This window comes from Anguilla anguilla, chromosome 11, assembly GCF_013347855.1.
Source record: "Anguilla anguilla isolate fAngAng1 chromosome 11, fAngAng1.pri, whole genome shotgun sequence".
Taxonomy (NCBI): Eukaryota; Metazoa; Chordata; class Actinopteri; order Anguilliformes; family Anguillidae; genus Anguilla; species Anguilla anguilla.
In genome coordinates this window covers 20,080,856-20,100,608 of record NC_049211.1, presented here as the reverse complement: position 1 = coordinate 20,100,608, position 19,753 = coordinate 20,080,856, and the positions used below count along the sequence as shown (strand labels likewise).

At 42.7% G+C, this 19,753-nt stretch overlaps 1 protein-coding gene across 4 annotated transcripts; it reads right to left on the bottom strand.

The window, feature by feature from the left end:
• Positions 1–1,157: 1,157 nt before the first annotated feature.
• Positions 1,158–19,241, bottom strand: phf20b (PHD finger protein 20, b). 4 transcript variants are annotated; one of them, XM_035381981.1, is made up of 20 exons: positions 19,086–19,241; positions 15,531–15,631; positions 15,139–15,310; positions 14,333–14,392; positions 13,870–13,954; positions 13,527–13,603; positions 12,196–12,883; positions 11,365–11,469; positions 10,509–10,694; positions 10,348–10,404; positions 9,991–10,251; positions 9,494–9,709; positions 9,144–9,245; positions 7,696–7,845; positions 5,274–5,452; positions 4,918–5,017; positions 4,394–4,589; positions 3,697–4,105; positions 3,287–3,479; positions 1,158–2,941 (listed from the first exon to the last, which is right to left on the bottom strand). In XM_035381981.1, the coding sequence occupies exons 2-20, from the start codon at positions 15,611–15,613 to the stop codon at positions 2,799–2,801; spliced, it is 3,462 nt and encodes a 1,153-aa protein (XP_035237872.1). In that variant the 5' UTR covers positions 15,614–15,631; positions 19,086–19,241; the 3' UTR covers positions 1,158–2,798. The 4 variants fall into 4 exon arrangements, with proteins under 4 accessions (XP_035237872.1, XP_035237874.1, XP_035237873.1 ...); XM_035381983.1 differs by lacking the exon at positions 7,696–7,845; XM_035381982.1 differs by lacking the exon at positions 14,333–14,392.
• Between the last annotated feature and the right edge of the window lie 512 nt (positions 19,242–19,753).

The window sequence follows — 19,753 nt, the reverse complement described above, 5'->3', positions numbered from 1 at the left end:
ACCAGTGGACAAATTGTTTATCTCTTGAGCATTTGTTTAAGATCACTTGCAGTTCTGAGATACTTATTTAAATTATATGCATAACTAATTCCACCTCCTTTTCAAAATATTTTGTTTTAAATAACTCAACTGGAATTGTCATTGTTCACTGTAGTTATACATTGAATTGAATTGATACGGTTACACAATAATAATAAATAAAAAGAATGGTTTGAGGGGTACTGCTGGTTTGTCATGGGAAATGTAACTAAATAGAAGAGCCTTATTGGATGAACTGTGGCTATAATCATATAATCCTCTTTTTTCTCATAAGAATTGGGCCAACAGAAAATGGAATAATGGGGGACAGTAGCAGCTGTCTGTCTCTGCATGTGATTATTAAATTAAATGCAAAGAAATCATTCTGGGACGTGTAAAACCAATAATATAATACTGGTGTGGTTCTAATAAATCAGTATTTCCTGTAAATCTTCTCTGAGCCAATTTGTCACTGTATTGGTAGTAGTTGATTAAAACAGAAATACAATCTAAATCCTGTAGAAAACTGATCAAAAAGTAATGCTCAAAACAATTTGATTTCTGTCCATGTAAAGCACTTTGGGCTACCTTTTGTGAAAGTTGATATGAAAATAATACATTTTAAAATGCAATTAAGCATCGAATCAAAGTTTAAAAAGCCAAAAAGATATTGCATTTGAGCACAAGAAATATTTAAACATATCTTCCCATGGTCTTGTCAAGCAGTAATTTGTAACAAACTAGTTAAAAAACAAAAAAACAACACTAATCCTACGTACACAATAAGAGCACCACCTGTCCATGGGGAAGGGAACCACCTGGTGGAGAGATTAGTGTCCATAAAGAAAAAAAAAAGCTGATACAAGACAGAGCACATTCTGAAAATGTGTTTATTTTCTTCAGTCTATGGTTCTACTCTATCTTGACAAAATAGCACTATCGCTGGTGAAGGACTCCAGCTGTACAGACAGCTAACTGCACAACACTGCTTTCCATGGAGCTTCACACGTTTAGAATAAAAAAGACTCATTTTTGACAAGCGATATAAGAGGCTGAGGCAAATACCCTTTGAAGGTTAATTTCGAAGTAATAAATCCCCAAAACGAAACCTGGAAAACATGGTCAGAGATGCTACAGAATCCAGAGATTTCAAGGTTTATTAAAAATTCCACAAAGTCAGTAGTTAACTAACCTATAGAGAAGAGCTAAGAAAAACCAAAAAGGATTCTCTCTTTTCCCTTGAATAGAGTGCTGAGCCAATTCAATGCTGAAATATGACAGGACAGACCAACACAATTTAAATACAAAGGAAGAATAGAAAATAAAAAAACTTAATTGTGAGGCTGAGACCGCTGAAGAAACAGGCAACATGACTATGAAATGACAGATTGGGCTGGGGTTGAAGGTAGCTAAAGTACAGGAATGAATCTACTGAGGGAGCAAGGCCTTCTTGGACTGCATGCCAAACCGCCGTCTGGCCCTCTGCAACCAATCTCAACGTCTCTCTACAGGAAAATACACAATCACACAATATGGTATAACTGTAGGTAGGACGAAAAAGTCAAATAAATTACCTTTTCATTCATAATAAATAAGAGGAGTACAGAAATCACCCAGGGAACAAAACAAAACAATGCGGCTGGATAACAAGCATTAAGACGACAAAGGGATAAGGAAAAAAAACAAAAAAAAACAAACAAATTACACAAAATATGAATTAAAAAACATTTACAGTAAAAATAAATCTGACAAAATGAAATCTACAAACTGTACAATTTCATTACTTATGGCTGATGCATTTTCAACATACCAAGGTACAAACCAGTCTCTCAGTTTCGCACACATACTTTCCATCATAAGTCTGTTATACTGAAACAGAAGAAAGCAATTGAAGTGAAAATGGGAAAAGGCAATTGTCATAGGAAAAATGGAGGGAGGAAACATGGCTTTATATAATATGTAAGAAGGTTCAGTATGAATACAGTATAGGTTTAAAATAATTTTTCGGAACATCTGACTCCCTTCATAAATTCAGAGAATTTGCATGTTCAAATGAAATTACCTTTCTACTAGTCATCTCAAGCCTTTGGTTAAAACCATTATTAAGCATTTCAAAGCATTTATTGAATACAAACCCTTAAGAAAATCTCAGCAATTGCAGTTCTTACATAAAATTTCTTAGTTACAATCCTTTCTTTTTCTACACTGTGACACACAGATCACATATTGTCATGGCAACAAGACCATTTTCATTTTAACCTTTTTTGTTTTTACAGCCACTGCTGAGACAAGCAAGCGTTTAAGAATATTTTCTTTTTTGTTTTCTTTTACAGTAAGACTGGTTATTCAGACAGAAAACACATGCTTTAACCCATTTCACTGATTATGACAGTAACAAAAATAACTAAATTTACATTATTAAAAAGAGGGTTTATAATATCAGAAAAGTAAGTGCTGAAACAACTGTATTTCTTATTTTGGTTGACAGTACATCCTTCAGCTGGTAGCTGACTGCAGGACGTCTGCAGTTCTGAAAGAAGAGCCATGTCTTGCAGTCAACATTTTCTCTTGCGAACCCCCAGCCAGCCTACATTTCCCATGAATCATCCGGGCCATCTCAGTTAAGTCCATGTGCGCCTCCTTCCCGTAGCCCTGAATAGGGTTTGTCTGCCACTGTGCGAGTTATACTGTCTGGTCGGATTTTATTCTCGAGTGTCTGGGGTGTTGTCGTCTGGCTTCCCTGCAGCGCGGATGAGGAGCTGCAGGGCTCGGTGGCGCCCTCATGTGGAGCAGCACAGTGCGATCTGCTGCACCTTGCCCAGCTCCGTCAGCAGCTGCTTGATGCGGTGCTTGAGCTGGGGCAGACGGGCCAGGGGCTCCGGGGGCTCCAGCTCTCCGGTATAGTCCAGCCAGCTCTCCAGCACTGCAGACCGGGCAGGAGGGAGAGGAAGTGCGATGTTATGGCCGTCAGTACCCGCATTAATCCAGCTAACACAATTTCAGCCAATGCCATGCTCATCAGGACTCAGCAAAGCAGACACCTTTTGAGACCGTGCATGTAGAGGAACAGAAATTTCACAGTTGCACAGACGTCACCATCAATGAGTGAATATTCTAGCCCGGGGTGTGACTGCAGTTGAGAGTTTTCACAGTATCCTTAAATGAATAACAAGCTGGAATGAATTACAGGCTGCTGGACTGGTTAATCAGCCCTAAATCCCCCTGTAAGGCTGTGAGCGACGCCGTGTGTCTGTAGTGCAGGACTCACCGTCCAGCTCCCGCTCAATGAAGTCCATCCTGTGCGTGACCTCGTCCTGCACGGCCTCTATGTGGTCCAGCAGGTTGATCTGCCACTGCTGCTGCAGGCTGCTGTCCGTGCTGCTCTTGCCCCCGGCATCGCCGTCCTCGCTCTTTACCTCGTAGCTGTGCTCCACGCTCAGCTTCTTACAGCAGTCCGCCTCCTGGAACCACACGCACAAGCACCACCTTTAGCCACGGCCTACTACAGAACTACAGCCAGGCTTGTGATTAGAGCTGAGCAATATGGCTAAAAAATATTGATATTTCTAAGCTTTTTGGCAATATACGATACACATCTCCATATTAATGCATTCTCTGAAATAGCCAAACAAAGTGACCTCTCCTATGAAATGAATGAAGAGGACAGGCCGTGGTCACCTTGGTGTGGAGGGGCCGGTCCAGCTGCAGGTGTATCTTGCCGCGGTCGGGGTCCAACGGGCCCCCGTAGCGCTGCTCCAGCTCCAGCAGGTCCTCGGTGCTGCGCAGGCTGTCCTCCAGCTCGGAGCCGCGCGTCTCCACCACCAGCCGCTGCTCCACCGCGGGGTAGTACGTGCGCGGCTTCTGGTAGCAGTGCTCGCTGCTGATGTACGAGTCCTGGAAGGAGGGGGCGCGGCACGGCTGCTTCTCCGCCGCGGCCTCCGCCGCTCGGCTCCTCTCTCGCTCCTCCCCCCCCTCGTCCGTTGCCGGGGACGGCATCGCACCCGTGTCGGCCCCGCCCCTCTTCCTCGGCTTCTCGGCCTGCTTCCACGGCTGGCACCACAGCTTCAGGTCTGGGTGCGCCTGGGTCCTACAGGGACGACAGAGCGGTATGAGGAGAAATGCTAGCCCAACATGCTGAGGTAAGTCTCCTATTTCATTTATGTAGATGTACTAGGATTCCCCCCCAAATCGATTAATACGGCTAAGGAATGCGTTCCCTGCTTCCTGCCAGCAACCGGAAGTGAATTGCTCTTTTTGTCTTGTTATAAAGCTTTGTTTCATCCTTTCCCTGTCGATATTGCCTTTCCGAATTCCTGGGTTGTGCTCCCCCTCCCCCAGTTCTTGATCATGTGACTGACAGGAAGACCGAACTCACTGCAGGATGCTCATCTTCAGCTGCAGGCCGTTGAGGACCTCGATCACGCGGTGCACGTCTCCCAGCAGCTGGTGGGTGGCGGCGATCTTCTTGGCGTTCTGGTGGGAGTAGTTCTCCTCCAGGAATGGCAGGCCGTACATGTGCCCGCTGCTCAGCCAGTCCCTGTCGTACCAGTACCGTAGGCTCTGCCTCTGACCTGCACAAACACAAGCGTTCATGTGCACTCACATACTGGAATACAGATACTTCTTCACGCTCCAAACTCTTCTGTTAGCGTAAACTTCTGCAGTCAGTATCCCATTTCATAATTATATGCATTACATTATGCATTGCACTTAAATACAAAGAAATATAATACAACATGGCCGTATTCCTTCTCTGATCCTTAAGATATTGTTGCAATTTTCTTTTTAGGAAACAAAGGGTATGCCAAATGGAAGTTCTCCTGTGACGTGAACGGACCATGGATTGTAAATGCACATGCACACTGCCTCCAGCAGGGACAGCGTTTGCATGGTGCTCACCTGGCGGGTCTCTGCATATGTAGCAGGTGTACCTTTCTGGAACATTTTCCTCCAAGAGCCCCATACAGGTGCCATGTTGCCAGCATAGACACTCCTCACACTGCACATGTAGGACATATAAGACTCCATCACAACCAGCCGTTACAAGTCAGGCAGCATGGTGCATTTAAATATTTCCCACTGTGCAAATAGTACTGAACAATACATCAGTCTGAGTGACTCACACGTACACGTAATATCCCATCACATGTGAGGGCACTGAGATGCAGGTGCCACTTAAATACTTAGTGATTAAAGTGGATTGTGAGCAGCTCCGTAAAGGCTAGAAGGGCTGACCACGCACGCTGCTCGCTCACCTGAATCATGAAGTCATTCTCCTCCTGTACCTCACAGACACAGCGCACGATCTCAAAGCCTTGCGCCGACATGGACACGCCCTGCTCCTGGGGGGGCGTGGTGACGTCCAGCTCCACCCCCAGCTCGTCCTCACTCCACACCGGACTGTCTGTGGACCAGTCGCTCGCGCTGTCCTCATCTGGGGAAGAGGGGAAGGGCCGTTCACACCTTGCCATGCGCTCAGGTTTGTGTGAGCCCACTGTCTGCAAAGGACTGGCCTCCCATGCTAGCATCTCCAAATACTACGAGTGACACCTTGTTAAAAGCACTTTCACTGCCTGATGTACTAAACATGTTGCACACAATTTAATTAAACAGAAACAACTGATCAGTGAATGCACAAAAGCTCAATTATTTTAATTGCAAGTGAATGGCTAAGCCTGAAAGCTCAGCACGTCTATGAAATATGAAGTGTGAAAAAATAATTTCATCAGCTACCACAAAATCACTGAGAGCAGAATACTGAGAGTAAGAAACGTTCGCTGATTAAAATGTCCTTAACATTACTACACATTTCTTCCAGTGGTGTCTTCTAGGTCACAAATTGACTTGGTTAAATCTGTCTTTTTTATTCTTATTTTTTACTTTGCGTGGAACAAGAACAGCAATAAACAAGTATGCCGGCTAAAGCATGGGTTAAATTAGAGAAATCCTATGAGATTTTTAAAGTGTCCACATAGGGACAGTTGGGAGGTATCTCACCTCGACATTCAACCAGAATCTGTATAAATGTGTCTCAGGTAATGGCTCAAGAACTTACCACCATGGAACCATTATTTTCTTTACTGATTGGGAGCATTAAGCAGGGTTCATACACTTTTTCACCAATGATTTTCAATGACTTTTCCATGACTTCTCCACAACCTTTAACTGAATTTCCATGACCAAAACAAATGACTTTATCTCAGCGGGACGATTTAAAATTATTTATTGTAACACTAAGTAAAATTAGGTCTGCATCTGCAACATATGGTGCCTCTCTAAAACAAATAAACACCAGACAGACACACTTAGATACATTCTCTCATATTTTAATTCGAATAGTTTAACATTTTTGTCAATGTCTCAGACAGGGCTCGAAATTGCGACCATTTTGGTCGCATATCCTCCCGAAATTTTACCTGTGCGACCTCGAAATATAATTGGGAGCATTTGTGCGAGTGCAAATAATTGTTCTGGTGCGACCTTTTTTTTCTTTTCTTTTTTCAGTCTAACGTCTCTTCCTCTGTACATTCGCTAGTCAGTATACTCAATATGTGCCTTGGGAGCTGACGGTGACCCTTCTAACCAATCGTGAGCTTGACATTCTTACCTTTAATGCCGATTTTAAATTGATTAATATTAGCCTTCAATCACTCCCTTTCGCAGCACTCCACTGTCACGCGACAGAGACCTAACGCGGTAACTAATGTTACCTGAAGACAAAAGTTTATGTTCAATTTATTAGCCTTATCGAAAGCTGAAAAGTTGAGGCGAACGATTACAGCATTTATTTTAAAACATTAACGTAGTGTTTTGTGTAGCGACCCAGTTGAAACAGCTAATTTCTCCGATGCCGTTTACTGACGGTGGATTTAATTAGCGGTATTAATGTGACGAGAAGCGCTTTGTCGTTTGAATGCATAACACGCATTCAAACGACACATTTTAGGCGTGACAATTTAACTGTTATTTGTAAACCGTACTGTTATATTGTCGTTTTTTATCAATAAAAAATCTATTGCATATAGTGTTGAAGTTGGGAGCACCAGTGCTACCAAGTAAAAAAGTTAATTTCGAGCCCTGATATATTATTGAAGCTGCACTTCCCTGGCATATTGTCGGCACAGTAGGGCCTGCGTTTACTAACTGCTACATTAGCAGAAGCGTGCCTGTAAACAGACTGAGCCAGGCCGAATTAACTTCTCACACCACCAAAATACCGCGAAGGTTACGTGCCAATTTACATTTTATTACTATACATACTATTTTTATGATTTGATTAATTAGTAATTATATTTGATGCAACTTCAGCTATATTTCCATTACTTTTCAGAAAATATTATTTTCCATAGCTTTTCCAGGGCCTGGAAATTGCATTTTAAATTTCAATGACTTTTCCAGGTTTTTCATGACCGCACGAACCCTGATTAAGGCCTGCATATGCAGCATTTCTCAATGCTCTTCCTCCAAATGAAGTCTATTCCTACTGAACCTGTTCACTTTTTCCTTAGGTCCACTGAAACCAAGCTGAATGTGCTTCAGTGCAACACAGCCAGAGAGCACAAAAGCAGGCAAAAGTGTCATCTAAAGGACCAGCAAATGGCATTAGCAAAGAGTATAATGAAAAAGCAGGAAGAAAAACTCAAGAAAAGAGAAAAGATACAAGCTCTTGATACCCACCGTCCACTTGTATCTGTTCTGTGTTGTATCCCGGGCTGGAGTTGTATGACAACTTGTGTTTGTGTGAAAGGGGGAATTTGTGTAACAAATTCAATTTGGATTGAACATTGAACATTGAGATGTCAATATTCTCTTCACTACCCGTATACTCTGTCAAGGGGAAAGCAAATGCATAAGAAAATTAAACACTTCAAATTTCAGGACACAAACAAACAAAAGGCTACTCTACCAAGGGACAGAAGAACAATGTTCACAAACTGTTCCAGATGGACCAAACAATGACAATCAAATTCAATGAAAATAGCAAAAATGAAAGGACCAATTTAATTTTGTACGGTAACAGAACTTAAATTAATTTGTGTGTTTGGTGAGACCTTCTTAAACTCACCACACATTCTAAAAACAATCCGACAGCACACTTAGCTTCAGGACAGTCATGGTGTACAGTATATTATAATAATTTCAAGGTATCCTTCACAGTTTGCACTAACTTATGTGCTCAGTGTAGGCTATAAAAATAATACATCTTTAACTGCAAAAAAATTTCACAAACAATACACAACTATATAGAGAATGATTACAACTTCCCTCCACCTCTTGCTGTTGATAGCATATAGAACACGCTGGAACACAACTGAGAAACTGAAGTTATTTTAATGATATTCTCAAATGCTACTGAGATGTCCAACCTGCAGTTTTCTGATCTGCTTCTAACAGTATAGGGTGTACTCTGTTTGGAACCAGTGGAAGTAATCCAATTACATTTGCCCCCACAAAATGAGAAGAGTGCATGTGAGGCATGGTGACTAAACGAAGGCAAATCTGCAGGGTCTGTTCTCTAATAAAGTTGTAAATGCTGTAAGAGATCTTTCAGTTTCTATTTCAGCTTGAATGTAACAACCTCCAGGTGTTAAATGCACCATGCATCATCACATGGCATAACAGAAAGTAATTTTATTGTGCCCAACACAATAATGTCTTGGGTAGAAAAACGTATTGCCTTGGTGCATGGTCCTGTGTAAGTTAACCAATGAATGCAAAACGTCAGAGGAAACATTTACGGTATTCGTCAGTTATCTTTCTGAACCCTCCATATGAGAGAACTATAAATTATACTGAGAACAATCCTAAATAAACCGGTCAATGAAATGGACTGCTTTCCCAGGGCAGAAGCATACAGACTTCAAAGTTCAGGGGTCATCCTGTCCAGTGTTCCTCACAGATCCAAATAATCTGACATTTCTGGATATTGACCAGATTAGTGGCCAGATTGGAGACTTTGAGACTAAATGAATTGAGTTTGGGAGATCCAAGTGACACCAGCCTGGGCTACAATCAGCAGTTGCAGCCTTTTCCATGTCGCCCCTCTTCTGTCAGACAGGAGGAAAGCGCATAGAGGCAAAGCAAGAGAGGTTACTGCTGGCTGAACAGAGCCCGGAATCCCTTACCTGACTTGGACTTCTTTTTCTTCTTCTTCTTTTTCTTCAGTTTGATGCGGAGAAAGTCCCTGTGCTTCTTTTCTTTCAGCTTTTCTCTCTCTTTTGTTACAGCTGTACATGAAAAAGTGCAGCCCATTTGTGAAGATGGTCCATGCTTAAAGGAGAATTTTGCCCATATTCAATTCTATGTATACGTTTCTTTCATCGTTAATATGGTACAAAAAAGGCATTCATATTTATACAAGCCTGATACATACAGACATTAGCGTTCATTTATGTAACAAGATCCTGACTGTCGTGTCAGATTACAGATATTGACTCATGGGTGAAGCTGGCCTGGGGCAGGAAGGTTTGTGCACCTGTCTCGGCCCCGCTCCGCTCCCTCTCCTTCTCCAGCGGCTTTCGGCTCTTCTCCAGCTGGTTCTCCTTGCTCTTCTCGCGCAGCAGGGGCCGCTGCTGATCCGCAGCGCAGACCGCAGGGGGCGCTGACGTGCGCCTCTTCTCGTTGAGCCGCGTGGCCTTGCCGTCGCCGCGGGGGGAGTGGAGGGCTCTGTGGGTGCCGTGCAGCGAGGAGTCTGCGGAGGAGACAGACAGACGGACGGCACGGGACAGCCAAGGCCGTGAGCCTTTATTAGCACAAACACAGTCACACGGGCTCATGAACACGCAAGCGTGACCTCCAAGGCCGAGACACAACAAAAATGTATCGGCTAAAGTCAAATGTCTATTGATAGGTGAAGATAAAAACAAACATTTTGCAAATATTTTCATAAAAGCCCTGACTGCAAGCGTGCCGAAACAGTGAAAAGGAGGGGCCCAAAACGTGAGGGAGGCTGACTGCGCCAGAGGGACTCACGCATCGAGGCTGAGATGGTGCGCCTCCTCTTGGGGCTCTCCTGGGCAGCCTGCTTCTCCGATGCCCTTGTCTGGATGCTCCTGGTGGGGCTCAGGTCGTTCTCGCTGGTCTTATCCGCCTCGTGGTAGTACTTCATGTGGTAGTGCAGGAGCTTGGCCTTGCGGAAGGACTTGAGGCAGCCGGGGGCTTTGCACTTGAAGGGGTTGTGGTCAAGTTCGATGGACAGAATTGGCGGAGGTTGGTTTTTAATGACTCTGTACACTGAAGGAATAGGACATAGTGGATCAGTGAGTTTGGCCATTTGTGACTGTGTGTGTGCGTGTGTATAAATGGACACACAAAGGTTACAGTACTCACACGGCTCCCTGCTGTATTTGTTGGTGGTTGGCAGATGGACCTGGCGTCTCAGTACAGCTGTAAAGAAATAAAAAATACGTTTTCACCTTTCTTTTCCCACATGCACAAAAACTCACAAAGTGTTGAACTATTCATATATATACTCCTCACAGTGCTCACACCTTGTAATGCAGGCGATAGCTGAGATTCATCCACTGCCGGTTTAGGGTTATCTGTCAAAACAGTCACCCCTTGAGCTTCTTTATCATTGGTGGCCACAGCTGAGGGTGTGGGGGTGGAGTCTGGTTCAGACTGTTTCTGATTGGACGGATTCGTTGTAGGCCTGGATTCTGTAGAACTGTTTCTGTCTGAAAGGGGGTATAAAGGACAGCTCAGAATGGATATACTTGCCTGGAAGTCTTACATGTCATAAAAATAAGCATAGCAAAATGAAGTTAAGAGCTGCAAAAATACATAATAGTTAATGACAATTACAGACAGGTGAACCACCGGGCAACATACATAACAGTTCAGCACAATCAGCTCTGGTTAAGCCATTCACTACTCATGGAAACAAAGCCTTACAGCTGGCGTTCTAAATCTGCATCCTGGAGCCAGAAGTATATACTTGATATTTAGAAGGTGGGTTTGGTCCTTTGAGGACACCCTCTGTCAAATATTCAACCAGAGAAACATGCCTCCTCATACCAGAACAGTGGTGAGGGTGACAAAGTTGAGAACAGGACACACCATGCTGAAGTAACAGATGGCTGTAGTCAAGAATTATTCTAACAGTGAGATCATTTTCAAGCACATACTCCACAGTAAAAATATTAGAGACGGCTATAGACATTGTACTGGCATTATTTCTGTCACTATTACAAGGTTCACATTAGTCATCATGCTCATTTATTTTAAGAATGAATTTGTCTCCCTCCAACTTGGCAACACTTGGAAATGGTGCACAAATGAATGGTTGATGCATCAATAACTGTAAACAAAAATTCCACTAAAAAAAACACTACAGATCAGGCAGACCTGTGCTAGTGTCTGGCTTGCTCTTCTTAGAGGGCGTGTTCTGTCCCAGGCAGATTTTTCTCTTTCTCAGTTCGATGACATCACGTAGCTTTTCCCCCCGCCCTCCTGTGAATAAAGGCAAGTTGAGAAGTCACAACGGGTCCTATTCTGACTTGGGGAAGCAAAGTGCTTTTTGAGCACTCTAACAGACAGGACTCAAGCATCAGATAAAAATGCAGGCTCACATGAGATATGCACCAGTAACTGAAATGGGTAGCCAGTTGTGGGCTGTACATTATTTAGTGCTACATGGCATGTGTTACCCAAGGACCCCCTTGGTGAATAAATGGGCAAAAACACCCCACCAGTACACAAAAACTGTCTTGTGTGTCCCAAGCTACCATTGTTCGGCTTTAGTTGACTACAAGCCCTCTGCCACACCTTTCCTTTTAAAGATTTACTCATGTCACAATGTATCATTTCCAAGCTGTACAGCATGTATGAAACAAGGCCTTGGCTGAGCCCAATTCTTCCAAAGCACAGTAAGCCAAAAGCTCAACGCCCCTCCCTGAAGACCAAAATGAAAATAAAGCAGCTCTGACTCGCTGTGAGTCAGCAGAGGAACTAGGCGCAGTTCCAGAGAAATTTTGGGAACAACACTTTCAGCGCATAAACCGCATATTGAAACCTCAGATAAACTGGTTTCTTCTCAGTAATGAGTTATATATGAAATACAACATTTTGACCATAGTGTCTCTTTAACAAACCATTTGGCAAGTTTGCAAACTTGGAATGTGTAACATTTTGTACATGTTCATTTAAAACTAGTCTGAAAGAGCAAGACTGGCTCACCCTCTGTGAGTCTGCCCCGTGTCCTCCTGGTGTGGGAGGGGCCGTCCTTTGGGGGCTCCCCTTCGTCCTCTGTACAGGGCCTGGTAGCGGGCTCAGAGCCTCCCTCCTCTTTCATGTCTCCATCCAACAGGCTGCTGGAGCTCTGCTGCTGTCCTCCCAACTGGTCCTCTCCTCCTGCTGGCTCGCTCTCCTCCTTCTCCTTCACTCCGTTTATCTCCTCCATCTCCACCTTGGAGCCCGTCTCCGATGTCCCGGATCGTTCCCTTGTCCGCCTTCTACCCGATTCACCTCCCGCCTCCACTTTCACCTTGCTGTCCTCCATGATCAAATCTGTGTCTGGCTTAGTGTCCTCTCTTTCAGACTCCTGATTCCTAGTTTTCTCAATCTTCTCCTCCTCCTCAGTCATTCTCTTTCGGTGCTCAACTTGCACTTCCTCTGTGGAGGCATTCTTAGTCACTTTTGGCTTGTTGCCCTTTCCTTCCTTCGGTTTGTTATCCTCCTCTTCCTCAGTGTCGCTCTCTGTGTCCTGGCAAGATGTTCCACGCTTGTCCCTCTGGCTCTTGCTGCTGCCATTCTCCTGTATGCCACGCCCATTCTCCAGAGGCTTCCTGTCTTTGCCATTATGCTCTCTTGTAACTGGATGCTTTTCCCTGTTTCTGTCTTGGGGCTTGTTTCTACCTCCACCTCTCTACAAGGAAAAACCAAAACGGGGAATGTGAACGTATCTGATAAATGACAGGAAATACCATCTTTCTCTGTTAGGCCATCTTCAAGAAGTTTACACTAGAGATGCACCAAAATGAAATCCTGGGCTGACAAGAAGAACCGATATTTTTCCAGCCATAGTGGGTTATGCTTGGGCCAGTACTACCCTATTTCATGCTATACCACAAATGCAAACTGCAGCCAAGCTCCACATTCATGAAAATGTTGATGAGCATGGACATCGACTTATGAAGGAAAAATCTGACAAATGTGATATGTATAATGAAATTTTAACTTCTTTTTAACTACTTTATTATTAAGCTGAGAGCAGGAGTCTTGAGAGCCAACAAGTCTCTGTAAAGCTTTGCTTGTGAGTTTGGCTGGAAAATATCATAAATAAATAATAAATAAGAGATTCAAGATCAACATGATAAAGCTTTTTTGAGGATAACATCTTCCCTTAATTTACCGTATCAGCAGTGCATGAAATGCAGTACCTCTGTGGTGCAAGCATGTTGTGTCATCACACAGGTCACAATCTATATCAAAGTTTTTTTCTTAAGCCATCATTGGTTCATTTCTATAACAACGCAAACCTGAAGGACAGATATCAGAAAAAGACAAACCTCCTTGTAAAAGGGTTTCACATGAATTCCCTTGACAGTCTGGATGACGCCATCAAAAAACTTAACAGTGTACGAGGCTGAAAAGCAAACAAAACAAATTAACCTATGCAAAAATTTTTTGTCCAAACCATTTTCACAAATACAACTTCCAGAGCATCCCATTTTATGTTCCATGCAGTCATACATCAATTCAATTTTTTCACAGAAAAATTACAAGTTTCTAATTGTACGTCAAGGAAAAGTGCATTGTAGAATTAATAAAACAAAGAGGTGAACACAATAATAACTAAAAAGGCTAGTTATCTGCACTGGATGTGTCTGCTTGTATTTTCAGAGGGCCTACCATCTTTGTTGACTGCCAAGACTTTAGCAGGATAGAAACGGCAATCAGACCAACTAGCCAGGACCTTTTCGTTGACATGAAACCCCTGCAGGAGACAAAAACACAGGATGATTAAAGATTATTTGGTATCTGATGAATTCACCACCAGACAAATATAACAATAACAATGGAAGGTGCTAGCGTGCTCAAAGTTAAGGGGTCATGAGTTGTGTGTTGGAATTACTTGTGTTTTGGGTCTGGCTGCTCACTGCTGTACTGGCAGTGACAAAAATCTGCACTAGTGAGAGAAAGAACACTTTTTCAAATGTATGTTGTAGTTATTAAAAAAATATGTAACAGCAGTGCAACCAGAAAGAACATTTCTTGCTGCTCTAAGATCGGGGTGAGGAGGCAGAAGCCTAGGTGATGAAAGCTCATTTGTTTTTACAATCCCGCCTGACCGGTGGCTACCCTTTTCTGATACCTTGCTTAGCTGACAGCTCAGGGAGTGGGAGAACTGTCCATCATACTTGCTTGTTTTTACCTTATGAAAAATCACAAGAGGGAAAAAGTACAAAAGGGAGAAAGTTGAGAATACTGTACGCAACAGCTCTCTGTTGCATGTAACACCAATAACTGTAGGGAACATGGAGATTTCAATTAGAGTGATAGGGAGACCTGACAACACAGTACCCAAAAAAAGAATGCAGCCATGGCAGATTTTTCGAAAAATCTTAAGTTGCTGAGGCAACATGACTACATAGAACAAAACAATACACACGCTGCTACTTCATGCCCAAAAACAGCCAGCTAGGCATAAACTAAGCAGGGTTATATAAGATGCGGTTGGATTAATCTTATATAAAATATTTATTTTGTGGGTCAGTTTTGATTTCACAAATTACGGACTATAGGTCAAACATCAGGCATTCACGGTGTTGCCAAAACTGAGACACATTCCTTTCAAACACTACGGTAAGGCCCATTATTTTCAGGCATATACTTACAGCTTTATAATTCATTACAACAGCACAAAAGTGCATGTGTCAGGTAAAAGTAAATAAAAACTGTAATTAGAGAAGAATACAATGGTAATAACTAGGAATACTCCATGAGTTTACCAATAATTACACCCTAAGGCGTGTATCGCAGTGATTGCACAACATGACGCACGTATTTGGTTATATGGCCCAAGCTTTGCAAAGTAAGTTGTTTTTGTTTTAGTAATGCACCAAGTTATTTTTTGACGTTCTGCTGCTGTGGGTTTGTATGACTGTACTGTACACTTACCGGGACAGGGGTGTTCTCCTGAAGCCCCTCCCTCCTCAGCTGTACCCTCTCTACCGGACGCAGGTACGGACTGCTCCAGTCAAACCACTCATCGTAGCGGTGGCTCCACTGGCGGTAGTGGATCAGCACTCTCTCCTCTTCATAGTCAATCTTCTCAATGTTGGCTGCATACCTGAGATTACCATTTGCGAAGTACAATGAAAAATTGAATTAATGGAATTAACAATGACATAGTCAGGAGGGCACAGACCAAAAACACCAAAAAGAAGGCATAACAAAAATGCTTTTCTGTGGGGAAAAAAATACAGCACCGTGTTTTATGAGTGTAAAATACCATTGTGATGAGGTGACTTTTATTAATGAGAAAGAGATCAGAGAGAGAGAACACTGACCAGTTCTTCAGACTGTCTCGAGCCTCAAGCTGTGCTCCCACCTCAAAGGATATCCCTCTTCTGTTGGGGGGCGTCTTGGTCATGCTGCACACATTCAAGACCTACCACACAAACCAGGACACGATGTCAGGTTCCATAAATTAAAGGCCAAATGGGCCCACACGTCCAATAACATGAAGGGAACAGGCACAAAAATATGACAACTGGCTGGAAAGCAAATCACTTCAGGGATATTCATGCCTCTGGCTAGAGTTTTATGACTGGTTTTAGTCTCAAAAACCCAGCCTATGCTATGTTTACTCTGAAGTGTCAACTAAAAAGATGACTGCATAAGCACATGACAGCTTAAGACTGGAACCGCAGCAGATCATTACTACCAATCTTGATTTTTAGTGTCATGGAGTAGACCGGAAAAAAAACATGTTGGAGAAAAAAAACAAAAAAAAAACATGAATGGGCATTGGTGCATGATCATGGTACAACTAGACAAATACAAAACTCTGAGCGCACTGCTGCCCCCTCCTGGCACGGTTCGGATAACTGTCGAGCCCAGCCATGTGGGGACTTCCTGTCTCCTCTTCTGATATCTTAATTAGACATTGCAGGGCACTTGCCTCAGAGCAGCAATTACGCAGGTGCTATAAGAGCTGGCCAAACAGGGAGCAGTGCAAAAAAAAAGAAAGAGCAGGTGCATGCCGAGGCGGCTCTAATTAGCAAAGAGCTGAGCGTTGCTGACCGCCGACAGGCAGAACGCCTGCGACGTGAGGAGAGAGGAGGACAGACGCCAGACTGTCTTCCGTTTGTGCTGCCGAACACTGGACAATGCTCAACCGCAGAGAGGGGTGATGCCTGGGAACAAGTCTGTCGCTTCAGCTGCGACTCTACCGCCCTGGCTCTGGGTGTTGATTAGCCTGCTGCAAGGATCGCCGAGGCATTACAGGGCCAAAGCACAGCAAGCAAAATTGAGGAACTGGGCCTTTAAAAATCAAAGAGGACAAGTGGACTTGACGAAACACAAGTATTTCCTGCACTGAAGAAATGAACAGGCTTACCCTTAAAGTAATGCCGCAGGAAATGCTATGCAGCCACATGTCCCATATGTCTTTACATAGACCATTCTTCAGCACTCACCCTCAGCCACATCCATAACTAAAAAACTGCTCAAAACACGAATGGAGTAACTGACAGCTTTTCAATGATGTAGTTGCATTTTATTATTATTACTTAGACTGGTATAATCGTGTGACACGTTCACTTTGCACCCATAAAATATGGTCTGCTACTTCCAACATCACTCTTGTGCAAAAGTACAGTTTTATGATGCAATGAGAGCATAAACCATTTAAACTTCTTCAGTCGCACTTAGTGTAAAGCCGACTATGTACGCCTATTAGACGTCTCACTTGAATGATGAGCCAAGCCTTGGACATGCTTTTCTTAAACCACGAAAGACTCTTTTATACTGTTATGCAAGGGCCATTCCATTTGGGCTTACTAAACAACTATTTTCTAAATAAGTGATACACTGCGTTCGTGTCTTGGATTTTCGATTAAACATGTGAACAACAACCAATACAAATACGGCATCATCGTTAACCAGGTTTTTCCAACCGTTATAACGTTAACGGGAAAGACAAGCTCACTACCACGTTACGGAAATGGCTTCTTTCCACATAAAGACACCTAGCTAACGTTATTTGGCTTCCCTTGACAAAACTAGTACAACAGACAGGTAAAGCTTAGCGCCCTACCATGGTAACGTCAATAACCCCCATTAGTTTAATATATTTTGAAATTTTATTTATTCGGTCTGCCACGTAATAGCGATATTTCACCATACCCCCATAAATACATTAATTTTTAAACTTAATCCGACTATGTCGCAAGATGGCTAAGATCAGGGTTTGCCCACTAAGTTATAATTACCGTCTACATCATAACTATAGACTAGGTACCGTTTTTTTTCTCTTAACATTAGTAGTCTGTTAGCTGACGTTAGGTTAGGGACCATTAATATTCCGCCATGACCGATTAAAAATGATTAATTTTACATTCGTGTACTTCGGCGATAAAAGCAGTAAATTAGAAAAGCCTCCCTGTGCCCAGGGACAGAGGACCACAGACCACGTGAACTGTTAATGTCGCTAGCTAGCGTAGCTTCAAAGCGTGCATTATGTCGTCGGCTCGGTACTCAGCAAGCTAGCAACCGGCAAAAAGGCACGCCATTTTTAAATGTGTCTTGTTTACAAGAATACAAACCTTTAAAGGTGATTTGCGCTTAAAACCAAAAAGTGTATAGATTGCGTTGTATTAGATTATACAGCAGGTGATGGGTGGCCCAAAGTTTTAACAAAGGTAACTGTTAGCTCACTCTACCCTCCGCAAAGCGGATACTATGCGAATGAGCACGTGCTCAAGATTCTAAAGGTCTACTAACGTAACAAGGTTCTTAGGTACCAGATCAAGTATAACCACTCTGGTAACCTATGATTAGGTAATAGCTTAACACATCACAAACATCGTATAGATGGCCAGTGAATGTTTCAGCAACCCATTTTTTCCTCGCTACGAAACGCACAATCACTGCTACAGTAGCCTGGAAGCGAAATGACGCAAATGGCGCGCAATACGTTTCCTCCCCGTTGTTTATGCTACACGACTAGCTAACGTTAGCTAGCTCGCTAACACGATAGCAAGATCCGCGGCTACGCGCAGATGGATAGGCACTTAAGAGCGGACTTTCACAAGACACAACTTTAGTTTGTTTGCAGCAGATAGCCAAACATAAGCTTAAGAAATAATATTACCAGTACTAATATGTTTTCTTTTACTTTTCCACCAAATATGGCTTGCTAGCTCGCCAACTAACACAGTATCAATGATGGGAAACGTGTTTGCAACCTTTATCATGTTAGACATCTAGTTTGATAGCTTCGACAATAAAGAGTCGCAATAAAAGCACCTACACTTCAGATAAAGATTGCGGCTTCACAAACAGCAACGTATGCCTATATTATTATTCATAAATATCTTCCTAGGGAAGTAAATCCACATTGCTTACTTTTTCATCTGTATACCGATTTCGAAGAAGATCATTGGCCAAGACCACTAGCAGAACCTGAACTTAGAGATCTTATAGGCCGAGTGAGCCGTCAATCAGTATCTGACTTTACCGGGGCCTCTTCGGCCTGCTCCTGCACAGTCAGTGTACCGTAATTACGACACAGAAATACAAGGCTCTAACTTCCCAGAAAACTCCCCGAATCATCTGGAAAGAAAATCAACGACCGATTTACAGCGGGCTTCTATAGACACGTTTACATGAATATCAACATTTCTGAAGTAGCAGGCCCCTTCTCAAACAATATTATTTAATTTCCCACGTAAGTTGAATAGCAAGCATCAGTCAGTAGTACAGAAACACATGCGGGCAACTTTCATTTCTATTGATGCATCACCTCCATCATAAACGTTTGAATTTCATACTCCATAATAATGACATAAATGTTGTAGAAAATCGTTTGCACTATAAACAACTGCGTTGTGAGGCTTTACCTTGGGTTTTCTGGAGTCTTTCTTCGATAGTGATGCATGTACAGTTAGCTAGTCCTTCACGAAGCGTGCCGCCACCTTCCTTGCAGCGGTAGTCCACGCAGTTTATTTTCCGATTCTGCTACGGAGCAGCGAGAAAGAGAGCACCGCCGGTGTCACGGAGGGGGCGCTCATCTGCGCTTGCGCCACAGTGCGTATGTGCCCCCTTTCTCCCACTTCAAGAAGTGTAGAATGTTCTTTGAAAATCAAATGTTTTTTCTTCCATTAATTTTATCGTTTCATGTGTAGATGAAATAGGATTTTTCAGCATTCAAGTATATACTTTTTTTTTTTAGCAATTACTATAATACAGGAGGAGCTATAATAAACTCCGTCAAGTCGAAATACATCAATAATAATAATAATAATAATAATAATAATAACGGTTATTTTTCTTCTTCTTCTTCTTCTTCTTCTTCTTCTTCTTAGTATTATTATTAATTTTAATAGCAGTAGTAGTAGTAGTAGTTGCAGTAGTACTACTAATAGTAGTATTAGTACTGGTGGTGATAGTGGTAGTAGTATTGCTCTTGCCCTTGTTTGTGTTCCAGCTACTACAGCAGTTAAGCAGCATAAACATTGAAAACAAACTTTAGCTGAACTAAAAAAAAAAAAACTAAAAAAGGCAGTAT